The following is a 15,040-nucleotide window of genomic DNA, read 5'->3' as shown; positions in this document are numbered from 1 at the left end:
GCTGATCAGCTCCTCTGTTCCTAGCTCAGCTCATGTTTATGTCTGTCGTCAGCTGTGGGTGGGTAGGCAGCTCTGTAGGTCTTGGCTAGATTAATCCTGTATTACACTGTAGGCACATGGCTTTGGGTTGGCTGGCTTTACACTGGTCTAGAATAGCCTTGATCAGGTCAGCTGGTCTCTCTTCCATACTGCCTCTCATCGTCCAGCAGGCAAGGCTGGGCTAGTTCTCAAGGCACTGTTCAGGACCCACGCGTACAGGCCTATTGAGGCCTAAGCTCAGCATTGACCCAGTATCACTTCTGCTGGATTCTACTGGCCCAGCTTCAAGAGATGGGGAAGAGATTGCTCCTCATGACTGGATGAGCTCCAAGCCACATTGCAAGAGGGCTGCACCCAGACTAGGATGGAGAATTGGGGCCATTTTTATTAATCTACTGTGAGCATAATTGGGAGGCTACTTGGGGGCCCAGGGTACCAAGACAACTGGGCCATGGGCAGCCAGCGAACTGTAGCCCCTACCAGATGCTGCAACTAAAGCTTCTAGTGGACATCTGCTCTCATTTGGATTCACTCTGGAGCTTTGGTGAAGATGGGCCTCTAAGTGGCACCAAACAGTACCTGTTCCTGCAGGGGACGGAGAGGGGACATGTGTGCAGAACTAACTGCAGAAATAAATAGCCAAGGTCATAGGTATACAGTGCCCTCCGTAGCCTGGATTTTGCAATTTTTAGATCAGTTTCTAATGCTTGTCAAGATTTACATCAAAGTGCATAGTAACTAGTAATCCATACCAGAAGCTGAGGGCAGCAGTGTGAATGCTACTATCTGCAGCCTCTGTTAATTTCCTCCAGCGTGCATCTGAGTGGAGGAGGAGGTAGTGTTCTCACCGGCTCTTATATTACACCACATAACACACGTTATAAGTTCCATTCATTCAGAATTTTAGCATGTGGTTTCCCCAAAGAGTTTTACCCAAGAAGACAAAGTACTTTATGAGTAAGTTCTACGGTTTCTCTCTTTATTACATTTTTTTGTGTGGCATACCACCCAATGGGCTCAGTCATTTAAACTTGACATTGGGTCTAATAAATGCTCTACAAATAATTTAATTAACACAGTTAAAACTTTTCAGAAGCAAATCTCCACAAGTTGTAAGGATTCCAAAGCAAACCCTAAATTAAGCAGGGACTATTAATGAGTTTTAGATTTATTCCAGAAAAAGGAGCCATCTTTATTGCTAGTCTTTGTTTACATTTCACACTTGGCTCCAGAGCTCTGTATGCTCAGTGCTGGAGTTTCACTCATTTCGGAATGCCTTACTTTCATTCAAATTTCCAGTGCTATAATAAATTACATGTCTGTATACATTTGCAGTTTTCAAGATATTTCATAGACATGAAAGCATTTGACTGGATTTCAGTGGGGCAGGAAGGGAGGCATTGCTGTTTTCACATAACACACAAGGAATCTGAGACTCAAAGATTAAGTCACTTGTTGAAAGTCCCTTCCCGAGCAGACGTCCTTCCTGAATTCCTCCTGTTACGTCTCTCTATCCTGCTCGATACGGTATCGTATCTTTGACCTCCCTCCTTTTTATCCAGTATTTCCTAGCAATATGGCCTCAGGCGAGTCACTCAACCTCTCTGGGCCTCAGTGTCCCCATCTGTCAAATGGGGACATGACCAGTGTTCTTCATCAGGCTGTGTGATTCATCAAATTGACACGGTGCTCACGGCAGAGCCAGGAACACAGCAAGTGCTCAATAAATGTGGCTATTTTTTACTGTTATCATTGTCAATATCAGTAGCATGCTGCTGAGCGGGGCCAGCTCAGCCCCAAGGGGCGAGCACCGCTGGAGCTCCCAAAGCCTGAAAGCAGGGAGTGTGTGGAGTGGGCCTCCGCTCTCAAGCCCTGAGTTTCAGTCTGTGAAGCCCCAGCCACCATGGTGACCCAGGCAGTTATGAATTGTGCTTTCTCCTGGCCTCTAAGGAAATCAGCTAAGCAATGATTAGAACAGTCCTGGTTCCTAGTTGCCTTTAACAGACATCCATATTACCCTTCAGTGGCCTCAGCAGTCACTGGCTGCCCCTGTTGGGACACACCTCTGCTGGGATGAGAACCCGGACTTGTGGGCAAGAAGAGGCTTCCTGCAGACCTGGCCCTGCCCGTGGGGCTGTGCTCGGGAAGGCTGCGTGCCTCTCCAGCTCCAAGGAGAGCAGTGAGGGGCCTCCAGGGGCCAGTGTCAGCTCTTAACACACACCAGACGGACTGCCCACGACCACCCTTCTCAGTGGAGAGCCGAGCAGGAACTCTGCCAGGGGATGCCGCCCCAACTCTGCACAGCAAGGCCTCCTCTCGCCCCAGCCCCTGCACAGGTGACCCAGTGTGGTCCACACACTCCCAGCATTCTCCCAGGTGCCTCAAAAATCAAACGCCACTTATGTAGGTACAGCTCAAGGTGACTGCTCAGCCTCTGGCCTCCCATCTCACTTTATCTCCAAAGAAGGCTTAGTTCATCGGGCAGCCTTCTGCCTGCTCTGCAGATGCCTCCTGCAAATTCCATCAAGATGCTACTGCTTCTGTGTCAGGGTTAGCACTGGGCTCTCCCTGCCTAGGTCCTGGGGCTTTGAAAGATCCTGTGTTCCCCACAGCAGCCCTGTCCTGCCACCCCTTTGGCCCAGGAGAAGCCCCCTTGCCCCCACAGTGTGGCTGAGGCCCACCCTGGAACAAGGGACAGTTGTTGGAAGTGTGGTTTTTCCGTTTCAGTTTAGGAGAGAAAACTGACTTCCAAATACTTGGGTTCATTGTGCTGCGGGAACCCACAGCTGAATGACAGCATTCATAGCCCAGGTGCCCACTGGGAGGCACGCTGCCCCACAAAGCCCTGTGTTAGCACCGCCTCCCAGAGCTTCCACCAGCTCTGACTCCAGCCCGAGGCAGAAGTGAAAGCAGCAGGGCGCAGGGAGAATGCTGTCTTCCTGCGTCTGTGACAAGTCTCAGGTGCTAACCAAAGAGAAGGACGTTTCCCAGACTTCCAAGTTAGTCCTCCAAACTGCAGATAGCTCTATTAGTGGGTGTTCAGGGGAAATACAAAATGTCCTCCAGGGCCTGGTCCCTGTCTAGGATTTAATAATCAAATTGGAGAGCAGACACACACACCAGGCTGAAGAACACTTAACAACATGCCACGTGGTGACTGATATTATATATGTTGAATCTATCTGTAGCAAAAGAAAGAAAAGGCAGGCTTTGAAAAGAGGAGGGTGGATCGGTTGTGTGGCTCACACCTATAATCCCAGCACTTTGGGAGGCTGAGGTGGGTGGATCACCTGAGGTCAGGAGTTCGAGACCAAGCCTGACCAACATGGTGAAACCCCAGCTCTACTAAAAAAAAAATTAAAATAATTAACCAGGCATGGTGGTGTGTGCCTGTAATCCCAGCTACTTGGGAGGCTAAGGCAGGAGACTCGCTTGAGCCCAGGAGGTTTAGGTTGCAGTGAGTGGAGATTGCCATTGCACTCCAGAGAGAAAGAAAGAGAAAGAAGGAGAGAAAGAAAGAGAAAGGAGAGAGAGAAAGCAAAGGAAGGAAGAAAGGAAGGAAGGAGGAAGATGTGAATTGAGAATGAAGAAAGAGATCAGTAGAGAAAGGCTTGGTGCCACAAGGAAAAATTAGCAGTGAGACAAAGGATTTTTCAGCAAAGCAGTTTTACGTCCTGCACTGCAGAAGGGAACCCTTGCTAGGCATCTTGCCACGAGAGCACGATGAGCAAAGGAAAAGCAGACATATTTATCCCTTACGCATTTGGGATTGTTCTTACCATGTTTGATCTCCGCTGGTTGGAGCCAGACCTTACCATTTAAACTAAAACCCAATTGGCTAGTAACTTAAACTTGTTTAAACAGGTAAGGGTCATAGACTGTGAGCTGTGAGCACGTCCAGCACAGACATTTTGGTTAAAGTATAAGGACATAGAATATACTATGTGTCTGTAAGCATGGCATGTTTAACAGCTACACAGGATAGGGCTAAACAAAGAGTTCTTAGCAAATTTATTTTTTAACAAGCAAGGAAATTTTGAAGAGGAACTTTTCTACTTTCCACACTTATGAAATGGTGGGTCACCTTTTCCCCCACTAGGAAGCCTGGCCTGTTACATGAACTATAGGTATACGTGTGTTAGCAGAGAGAGAACGGAGAGGTTAAAGGCCTTGTCCCGGGGGGGCCAGATGGCAGATGAGGGAAGGGAATGAGGTCCATTCCAGCCTGTCCCTGCCTGGTCTACAGACGCAGCCGCTGAAATGTACCAGAGATTAGCAGGAGGGTGTTGCAGCTCACGTGCGTAGTGCTCAGGCTTGCAAAGGGCGGAAGGTAGCCAAGGGTTCTGAGCATCTCCAGGATGTCACAGCAGAGGCCGACCCACCTGATACACAGTGACACTGGGCCCCGAAGCCCCGGGAAGGTGGGCTCACTTTCGTTGTTAGTGATGCCTCCGCTGCGCGATCCATTCACAGCTGGTGTCTCCTCTTGTGTCTGACAGGCTGAAGTGTGTGCGGGCACCGTGGCGGAGGTGATCCAGTCTGTGGTCAACGGGGCAGACGGCTGCGTGTTCTGTTTCGGCCACGCCAAGCTGGGTTCGTGAGAGTTTCACCTTCTCGTGCCACTGGGCGGGCTCCCTGTCATCCCCTGCATTCTTCTGTGTCCCCGCCAGAGTCCTCTGGTGAAGGGAAGGTTGTGTTTCTCTTAGGTGCTGAGCTAAATAACCAATAACAAGTTACACAACGCACACTATGTTGTTCATCGCAGGCGGACACCCATTCATATAGGAAAGCTTTCAAGTCAAAGACATGGACAGAGAAGCAGCAGGGTTGTTCCCACTGGGTCCAGGTCAGAGTCAAGCCCAGAAGGCAGGCGGGGAAACATTGATTTCCTGAGCAGCTGCTGTTGGGGAAGCAGATAGGGCCCCTTGCACCTCCCCTCCACGAGGATGCGGGTTAGTGGTTGGAGCCCTTGTAAAAGCCGGAGAGGGCCAGGCGCAATGGCTCTCACCTGTAATCCTAGCTCTTTGGGAGGCTGAGACGAGTGGATTGCCTGAGCTCAGGAGTTCGAGACCAGCCTGGGCAACACGGCAAAACGCTGCCTGTACTAAAATACAAAAAAATTGGCCGGCGTGGTGGCACATGCCTGTAATCCCACTTACTTGGGAGGCTGAGGCAGGAGAATCACTTGAACCATGGAGGAGGAGGTTGCAGTGAGCCGAGATGGCGCCATTGCACTCCAGCCTGGGTGGAGAGTGAGACTCCGTCTCCAAAAAAAAGTGGGAGGAGCAACCTCCAAGCAAAGCCCAGAGCCGTGGTGGGACGCTGTCAGGAACGCTCCAGCACTGAAGCATCTGGGAAAGGAGGCAGCAGAGTCCCCCAACAAGAGGTTCATAATCCGCCCCCCTCACCAGTCCCTTCTTAATTCTGACCTGGGGCCATCTGCTCTACACACTTGATATGCTTAGTGAATTGAGGGGCTCCAAAAAGTGTCCCTTGGCAGAGATTCCAAGAGAGGCCTGGCAGAGCTCACAGAGGCCGGTTCTCAGCCAGGACAGAAAGCCATGCCCCTCTCTGCACTTCCATCCTTCCCTGCCCTTCCTCTTGATCTGCAGCTAAGCAGTGATCTGGATTTTAATGGAATTTGCTCATGCCGTAAAAATATACACAGCATTTAACTTGAAAAAGGTTATAAAGGGTGAATATGTGGACTAATCTGTGAGGTGACCATAAAGAGAACCATGGTGATGAAAAGCCCCTTCCCTCCTGCTGTGTAAGCAGTGCGGAAACTGGATAGCATGTGATATTTGGGGTCCTCCTCAAGGTACATTGTGATTTAATTTTGCCGCACGTCTGGGCTCTTGCTTTGCGTTTTTTTGAGAGATAGGCTCTCAGTTGCCTGGGCTGGAGGACAATGGCATGCTCACAGATTACTGTAACCTCCAATTCCTGGGCTCAAGCGATCCTCTGACCTCAGCCTCTCAAGTGCCTGGACCACAGGCACGCCCCACCTCACCCAGCTGATTTTTAAGCATTTTTTTATAGAGGCAGGGTCTCAGTGTGTCGCCCAGACTGGCCTGGAGCTCCTGGCCTCAAGCAGTCCTCCCGCCTTGGCCTCTCCATGTGCTGAGATACCAGCGTGAGCCACTGAGCCCAGCAGCCTTCTTCATTAGGGCCATTTAATTAGTAATGCCCGAAAACGCCTTGTTGCCACATGGCATTTCTCTCATCGTTTCGTTCCTTTGCCCCACTTGCCCATGCCCTTCTTCTCCATGCGTGGCATCTATTTTGAGCCGCTGTGGAAGGATGCCTGAACACTCAAACTGCTTTTCTTCCTCCCCTGGCTCTCCCAGGAAAGTCCTATACCATGATTGGAAAGGACGGTTCCATGCAGGACCTGGGCATCATCCCCTGCGCCATCTCTTGGCTCTTCAAGCTCATAAACGAACGGAAGGAAAAGACCGGCACCCGTTTCTCAGTCCGGATCTCCGCCGTGGAAGTGCGGGGGAAGGAGGAGAACCTGCGGGACCTGCTGTCGGAGGTGGCCACGGGCAGCCTGCAGGACGGCCAGTCCCCGGGCGTGTACCTGTGTGAGGACCCCATCTGTGGCACGCAGGTGATTGAAGCCTGGTAGCGTCTTCCCTGCCTCAGGCCGGGCCAGCTCGACCATGAATCACTCAACCTGTTATCTGGGAGGCTAACGGGTGTTTACTTTAAAGTGGACTGGAACTTTATAGCCTGCAGCTGCGGTCTGCTCGGCCAGTCTAAATATTTGTACCTTGACTTTAATTGACAATGAGCAGGAACCACAATTGTTATAGCATTTCAGAGAGAAATTGAATTCACTTCCTTTATGCCCCATTCAAAAGAAAAAAAAAAAAAAGACAATCTTTCTTTTGTTTAACAACAAACCGAAATATTTACTGCTCTTCACCAATAGCTACAGCCATTACCGGGGCTGTTTATGACTCCATAAACTGTGTTTCTGGCACTGGTTTACAGCCGGATTAGCAGTGCTGCAGGAAAAACTAATAGCCACTTTCTAATTAGAGCCATGATGTAATTGCTGGAGCTGTGGAAGCCAAGAGAAGCTCCAGTTCTCAGCTTGAGGGTGCTGTGTCTTGCGAGGGTCTCTCCTTTGCTGTTTGACAGTAGATGTGGGACTGACTTGGGAGCCACGGTTCATTTCCAGAATAATCAGTCCTTCCTGTCTCTAGCAGTAGGCCTTAGTTTCCTGTTTGATCAGATGCCTCCTTTTTTGGATAGGTGTTCCGTTTGATAAGTACCTGCCTCAGCTGGGCGTGGTGGCTCACGCCTGTCATCCAGCACTTTGGGAGCCCAAGGCGGGCAGATCACGAGGTCAGGAGTTTGAGACCAGCCTGGTCAACATAGTGAAACCCCGTCTCTACTAAAAATTAAAAAAAAAAAATTAGCGGGGTGTGGTGGCAAGCACCTGTAATCCCAACTACTCGGGAGGCAGGAGAATCACTTGAACCCAGGAGGCAGAGGTTGCAGTGAGCCGTGACCATGTCCTTGCACTCCAGCCGGGTGACAGTGAGAGACTCTGTCTCAAAAAAAAAAAAAAAAAGAAAAGAAAAGAAATATAAGTACCTGCCTCTTCCCAACAGGGACTGTTTGCAGAGATGAAGACACCTCCCGTGGCTTGTCATACTCTGCTCAAACCTGACCATGCTCTTCCCCTGCTTAAAGCACCTCATCGTTCCATTTTCCTCTGAGTCCTCTTTCATCTGCATCAGTCACCGGCGGACTTGTTTAAACCCTGATTGCTGGACACTGCCCCCACAGCTTCCAATTCCATAGGCTGGAGTAGAGCTCCAAAGTGTGTGTGGATTTCTAACCAGTTCCCATGAGATGCTGGTGCTGCTAATCCAGGGCTCACATGTTTGAAAGCACTGCTTTGAGGCGTGAAATGTGCTGAGGTGGCATCTACAGGGTGCCCGCGATGCCATCCATCAGCAGGGCCTGACCCCCCGCTCCTGTTCCAGGCATTTCCTAGGCATTCAAATCTGCTTTCACCTCTGTTGCTTTTAGAGCTTCATTGATGAAGTTCCACTGAGGGGTGAAAGATCTGGTTACATGAAGGCAAAGAAAAAGAGGGAAAGACGATGTTTCCTTTAACTCTCATTGAAAAATCTTTGAAATGCTTTGGTTTATGTTTCCATAGCAAGTCAAAATTGTGAACACAAAAGAATCTCTCTTTGAAGTTTGAGGATTTTGGTGGTCTCAGGTTCAGGTTCTAAATGTTAGCTCTTAAAGTGAGTTCAAAATTATTTGTATAGTTAGAGTAGAAAATTATCAGAATTTGTACCAACCTTAAGACATATATTGCAAATTAGTTCTTTGAACAAATCAGAAACATGAATTTCCTTTTCTCCCCACAAAGAGGAGTGCTGGTTAAATTCTGTTAAGATGATTGTTGTGATTCAGGTTTAAAATAATTGCCAAGTGTTTTCATAAGATTTAGACGCATTACTTTCTATGCTTTCTTTAATCGATTCATGAGTATGCCAGGAACAGGGATACCTCCTACATTTAGATAAGACATTCAAGTGTCGTGGGTGTTTCAGGGTGCCGTTTACACTGGCTTATTTAAAACTATGCTAGTAAATATGACCTAAAATTGGCTTTAATCAAGTAACTGAAAAACTAGGAGTCAAATGAAAGCTAACTAAGTTTTTTAACCTCTTTGGGATACCTCTGCTATCAGGTCTAAAATCACGGTTTGCAGCAGACCTGTCTCCAAACAGCCTAATCTTTGGAATCAAGATACTGCCGCATCCTCCTGTTTTCTTAGCTAAATGCATAGCCAGGGGTGTTGGCTTGTTGTCCTCTGCAGAGATAAGGATGGGCCGTCTGCTCCCAGCTTTTCAACCCCGTATTTCCAGATTCTACTTAGGATGTCAAATGGGTAAAACTAGGTTTCATCCAATAAGTATGCTCAACATTAATTTTCAGAAATGAATTAATTAAGCTGAGAATTGCACATGAGTACAGCACCTGGTTCCAGAAGGGTTTCGAGCTTAGAGAGGTGGAATCTGAAAGCTTCAGCTCTTGGCTTCTGTCTTCCAGCTGCAGAATCAGAGCGAGCTGCGGGCCCCCACCGCGGAGAAGGCTGCCTTTTTCCTGGACGCCGCCATCGCCTCCCGCAGGAGCCACCAGCAGGACTGTGACGAGGACGACCACCGTAACTCACACATGTTCTTCACACTGCACATCTACCAGTACCGGATGGAGAAGAGCGGAAAAGGCGGAAGTAAGTCGACCGGTACCACGCTCCCCTCGTCCTCCTTAGTGGCTCTGGCCCCAGCCATGAACCCCTCAGACAACCATGACCTTTGTGTGTGTCTGTGTGACAGTGTGTTGCTCTGTCACCCAGGCTGCAGTGCAGTGGCACAATCACAGCTCACTGCAGCCTCCAACTCCTGGGCTCAAGTGATCCTCCTGCCTCAGTTTCCCAAGTATCTGGGACTACAGGCTCCTCCCACCACATCTAGCTATTTATTTATTTATTTATTTATTTTTTAAGCCATTTATTTATTTTATTGCATTTTACGTTTTGGGGTACATGTGAAGAACATACAAAATTGTTGCATAGGAACACACGTGGCAGTGTGATTTGCTGCCTTCCTCCCCATCACCTACATCTGGCATTTCTCCCCTTGCTATCTCTCCCCAGCTTCCCACCCCGCACCGTCCCTCCCCTATTTCCCCCCAACTGACCCCAGTGTGTGATGCTCCCCTCCCTGTGTCCATGTGTTCTCGTTGTTCAACACCCGCCTATGAGTGAGAACATGCGGTGTTTGATCTTCTGCTCTTCTGTCAGTTTGCTGAGAATGATGGTTACCAGGTTCATCCATGTCCCTACAAAGGACCCAAACTCATCGTTTTTGATGGCTGCATAATATTCCATGGTGTATATGTGCCACATTTTCCCTATCCAGTCTATCGTCGATGGGCATTTGGGTTGGTTCCAGGTCTTTGCTATTGTAAACAGTGCTGCAATGAACATTCTTGTGCACATGTCCTTATAATAGAACGATCTGTAATCCTTTGGATATATACCCAGTAATGGGATTGCTGGGTCAAATGGAATTTCTATTTCTATGTCCTTGAGGAATTGCCACACTGTCTTCCACAATGGTTGAACTAATTTACACTCCCACCAACAGTGCAAAAGTGTTCCTATTTCTCCACATCCTCTCCAGCATCTGCTGTCTCCAGATTTTTTAATGTTCGCCATTCTTACCGGCGTGAGATGGTATCTCAATGTAGTTTTGATTTGCATTTCTCTGATGACCAGTGATGATGAGCATTTTTTCATATGTTTGTTGGCCTCACGTATGTCTTCTTTTGTAAAGTGTCTGTTCATATCCTTTGCCCACTTTCGAATGGGCTTGTTAGTTTTTTTCTTGTAAATCTGTTTTAGTTCTTTGTAAATTCTGGATATCAGCCCTTTGTCAGATGGGTAAACTGCAAAAATTTTTTCCCAATCTGTTGGTTGCCAATTCACTCTAATGATTGTTTCTTTTGCTGTGCAGAAGCTGTGGAGTTTGATTAGGTCCCATTTGTCTATTTTGGCTTTTGTTGTCAATGCTTTTGGTGTTTTGGTCATGAAGTCCTTGCCTACACCTATGTCCTGAATGGTTTTGCCTAGATTTTCTTCTAAGGTTTTTATGGTGTTAGGTCTTATGTTTAAGTCTTTAATCCATCTGGAGTTAATTTTAGTGTAAGGTGTCAGGAAGGGGTCCAGTTTCTGCTTTCTGCACATGGCTAGCCAGCTTTCCCAACACCATTTATTGAACAGGGAATCCTTTCCCCATTGCTTGTTTTTGTCTGGTTTGTCAAAGATCAGGTGGTTGTAGATACGTTGTGTTGCCTCTGAGACCTCTGTTCTGTTCCATTTGTCTATATCTCTGTTTTGGTAGCAGTACCATGCTGTTTTGATTACTGTAGCCTTGTAGTATAGTTTGAAGTCTGGTAGTGTGATGCCCCCTGCTTTGTTCTTTTTGCTTAGAATTGACTTGGCTATGCGGGCTCTCTTTTGGTTCCATATGAAGTTTAAGGTGGTTTTTTCCAGTTCTGCGAAGAAGGTCATTGGTAGCTTGATGGGGATAGCATTGAATCTGTAAATTACTTTAGGCAGTATGGCCATTTTCACGATATTGATTCTTCCTAACCATGAACATGGGATGTTTCTCCATCTGTTTGTGTCCTCTCTTATTTCGTTGAGCAGTGGCTTGTAGTTCTCCTTGAAGAGGTCCTTTACATTCCTTGTTAGTTGTATTCCTAGGTATTTTATTCTCTTTGTGGCAATTGTGAATGGCAGTTCATTCTTGATTTGGCTCTCTTTAAGTCTGTTATTGGTGTATAGGAATGCATGTGATTTTTGCACATTGATTTTGTATCCTGAGACTTTGCTGAACTTGTTTATCAGTTTCAGGAGGTTTGGGGCTGAGACGATGGGGTCTTCTAGATATACAACCATGTCGTCTGCAAATAGAGACAATTTGACTTCCTCCTTTCCTATTTGAATGCCGTTTATTTCTTTTTCTTGCCTGATTGCTCTGGCTGAAACTTCTAATACTGTATTGAATAGCAGTGGTGAGAGCGGGCATCCTTGTCTGGTGCCACATTTCAAGGGGAATGCTTCCAGTTTTTGCCCATTCAGTATGATATTGGCTGTTGGTTTGTCATAAATAGCTTTTATTATTTTGAGATACATTCCATCGATACCTAGCTTATTGAATGTTTTTAGCATAAAGGGCTGTTGAATTTTGTCAAAGGCCTTCTCTGCATCAATTGAGATAATCATGTGGTTTTTGTCTTTGGTTCTGTTTATGTGGTGAATTACGTTTACATACTTGCGTATGTTGAACCAGCCTTGCATCCCCGGGATGAAGCCTACTTGATCATGGTGGATAAGCTTTTTGATGTGCTGTTGCAATCGGCTTGTCAGTATTTTATTGAAGATTTTTGCATCTATGTTCATCATGGATATTGGCCTGAAGTTTTCTTTTCTTGTTGAGTCTCTGCCGGGTTTTGGAATCGGGATGATGTTGGTCTCATAAAATGATTTGGGAAGAATTCCCTCTTTTTGGATTGTTTGGAATAGTTTCAGAAGGAATGGCACCAGCTCCTCTTTGTATGTCTGGTAGAATTCGGCTGTGAACCCATCTGGACCTGGGCTTTTTTTGGGTGGTAATCTCTTAATTGCTGCCTCAACTTCAGACCTTGTTATGGGTCTGTTCAGGGTTTTGGCTTCTTCCTGGTTTAGGCTTGGCAAGAGGCAAGTGTCCAGGAATTTATCCCTTTCTTCCAGGTTTATTAGTTTGTGTGCATAGAGTTGTTTGTAATAATCTCTGATGATGGTTTGAATTTCTGTGGAATCTGTGGTGATATCCCCTTTATTGTTTTTTATTGCATCAATTTGGCTATTCTCTCTTTTCTTTTTTATTAATCTGGCTAGTGGTCTGTCTATTTTGTTGATCTTTTCAAAAAACCAGCTCCTGGATTTATTGATTTTTTGAAGGGTTTTTTGTGTCTCTTTCTCCTTCAGTTCTGCTCTGATCTTAGCTATTTCTTGTCTTCTGCTAGACTTTGAGTTTTTTTTACCCTGCTCCTCTAGCTCTTTCAGTTTTGATGATAGGGTGTCAATTTTTGATCTCTCCTTGCTTCTCATGTGGGCACTTATTGCTATATATTTTCCTCTAGAGACTGCTTTAAACATTCTGGTATGTTGTGTCTTCATTCTCGTTGGTTTCGAAGAACATCTTTATTTCTGTCTTCATTTCATTGTTTATCCAGTCAACATTCAAGAGCAAGTTGTTCAGTTTCCATGAAGCTGTGCGGTTCTGAGTTAGTTTTTGAATTCTGAGTTCTAACTTGATTGCACTGTGGTCTGAGAGACTGTTTGTTATGATTTCCGTTCTTTTGCATTTGCTGAGGAGTGATTTACTCCCAATTATGTGGTTATTTATTTATTTATTTTTGTAGAGATGGGACCTTGCTATGCTGTCCAGGCTGGTCTAGAACTCCCAGTCTTGAGATCTTGTTGGCTTGGTCTCCCAAAGTGTTGGGATGACAAGTACGAGCCACCATGCCCAGCCAAACTGTTCTTAATTGACTACAGTATGCATTTCAGTGACTCATAATTCAAGATAATTACAGTGTCTGGACGGAAGTTTACTTTTGAACAGTCCAGGGAAGGGAGTTTGCTTTGGTAAAGATGATTTATGAATGTGATTGCCATGAGCAGGTGAGAGACCGAACTTACAAAAAGAAAACAGCCGCCTCGCAGTGTCTTTTTGTTCACAGACCCTAAAAATGCTCCTAGAGAAACACCAGCATCGACTCACCCAAGCCGGGCAGTGTGGTCTTATCATTAGCTTGAGTCCACTATAGGAGCCATGTTTTTTAAATAGCATGGAAATGAGACTTTTGAATAACTAACCAGACCCTGGCTGCCTCCCTCAAATCGTGCCCGTCAGTGAAGGTTTGCGGTTAAAACCCAAGCACGGTGCCTGCTCTCTGAATGAGCTGCACTGCCAGGAACCTAACCCAGTGCCTCTCCAGACCCCACTGGCTGCGTCTGCAAAGTCAGCAGGGGCCGTGGGGCAGCTCTCCATCCTCTGTGAAGTGGTGTCTGCTCTATACCTGACAGAGTTGAGTACGATCAGCTGCATGTTTCCAGTGGGGATCCTGGACCGGGGCAAAGTGGTCTGCTGATTTCACTGGGTTCCCACGGCGAGCTGTGGGTAACAGGGCTGTCGGGCTGGCCAGGCAGTGCTTCTGTGGTTCCTCTGTGCCCATCTCTGTAGGGCTTTCAATACGCGGGCATCTGTCTCCTGGCACCTTCTGCATGATTGTCTCAGAGACACTGGATGCCAGAAAAGCAATCTGAAAACTGAGTTAAGAGTCTAACCCTGGGCCAGGCACAATGGCTCATGCCTGTAATCCCAGCACTTTGGGAGGCCAAGATGGACAGATCACAAGGTCAGGAGTTCGAGACTGGCCTGGCCAGTATGGTGAAACTCTATCTCTACTAAAAATAGAAAAATTAGCTGGGTGTGGTTGCAGGCACCTGTAGTCCCAGCTGCTTGGGAGGCTGAGGCAGGAGAATTGTTTGAACCTAGAGGCAGAGGTTGCAGTGAGCCGAGATAGCACCACTGCACTCCAGCCTGGGTGACAGAGCTAGACTCCATCTCAAAAAAAAAAAAGAAGAGTCTAACCCTGGACTGGACTGGAAATTGTAAAGCTAATTGACTAAAGCAGAGACAGTCCACAAAGCTGTTCTAGATAAAACCTGGAATTAAAACATCCAACTGGGACGAGGCACAGTGGCTCACACCTGTAATCCCAGCTCTTTGGGAGGCTGAGGCAGGTGGATCACTTGAGGTCAGGAGTTTGAGACCAGCCTGGTCAACATGGTGAAACCCCATCTCCACTAAAAGTACAAAAAATTAACTAAATGTGTTGATGCCCACCTCCCAGCTACTCAGGAGGCTGAGGCAGGAGAATCACTTGAACAGGGAGGCAGAGGTTGCAGTGAGCCCAGATTGTGCCACTGCACTCCAGCCTGGGTGACAGAGCAAGACTCTGTCTCAGAAAATAAAAATAAAAAGGCATCAGCTGGGACCTGTGGACAGGCTCCCCCTGATTCCTCCCTGAGCCTACTCGTGGCTCAAAGGACTTGGAGAACAGTACTGCTGGAGAGAGAGCTCTGGGGGCTTCTGTTGCCCCCAAGCAAAAGCTCCTCCCTTCCCCCATCTCAGCACGTCTCTTCCTACTCCTTAGTCAATGTTTAAATCCAGGTTTATTGTGGTACAATTTACATTCAGTGAAACATCACTTTTATGCATCTTTAGATGAATTTTGGCCAATCCCTATAGTCACGTAGCCACCGCCATTACCAAAATAGAAAATGAGGCTAAAGGTCCCTCTCGCCCTTTGTCCCTCCCCCCCACCTTTAGCCCCTGGCAGCCAC

General features: G+C 47.1%; 1 protein-coding gene across 2 annotated transcripts in view; it reads left to right on the top strand.

Annotated features, from left to right (window-relative positions):
• Positions 1-15,040, top strand: part of KIF26B (kinesin family member 26B) — a 557,329-nt gene that overhangs the window by 454,084 nt on the left and 88,205 nt on the right. For both annotated transcript variants that reach the window (XM_032242194.1, XM_032242195.1), the window contains 3 exons: positions 4,539-4,632; positions 6,390-6,652; positions 9,127-9,310. In XM_032242194.1, coding sequence (XP_032098085.1) covers positions 4,539-4,632; positions 6,390-6,652; positions 9,127-9,310 — 541 coding nt within the window. The remainder of the gene's footprint in view (positions 1-4,538; positions 4,633-6,389; positions 6,653-9,126; positions 9,311-15,040) is intronic.

This window comes from Sapajus apella, unplaced genomic scaffold, assembly GCF_009761245.1.
Source record: "Sapajus apella isolate SASKATOON/1434 unplaced genomic scaffold, GSC_monkey_1.0 scaffold49, whole genome shotgun sequence".
Classification (NCBI taxonomy): domain Eukaryota; kingdom Metazoa; phylum Chordata; class Mammalia; order Primates; family Cebidae; genus Sapajus; species Sapajus apella.
This window is presented reverse-complemented; position numbering and strand designations above follow the sequence as displayed.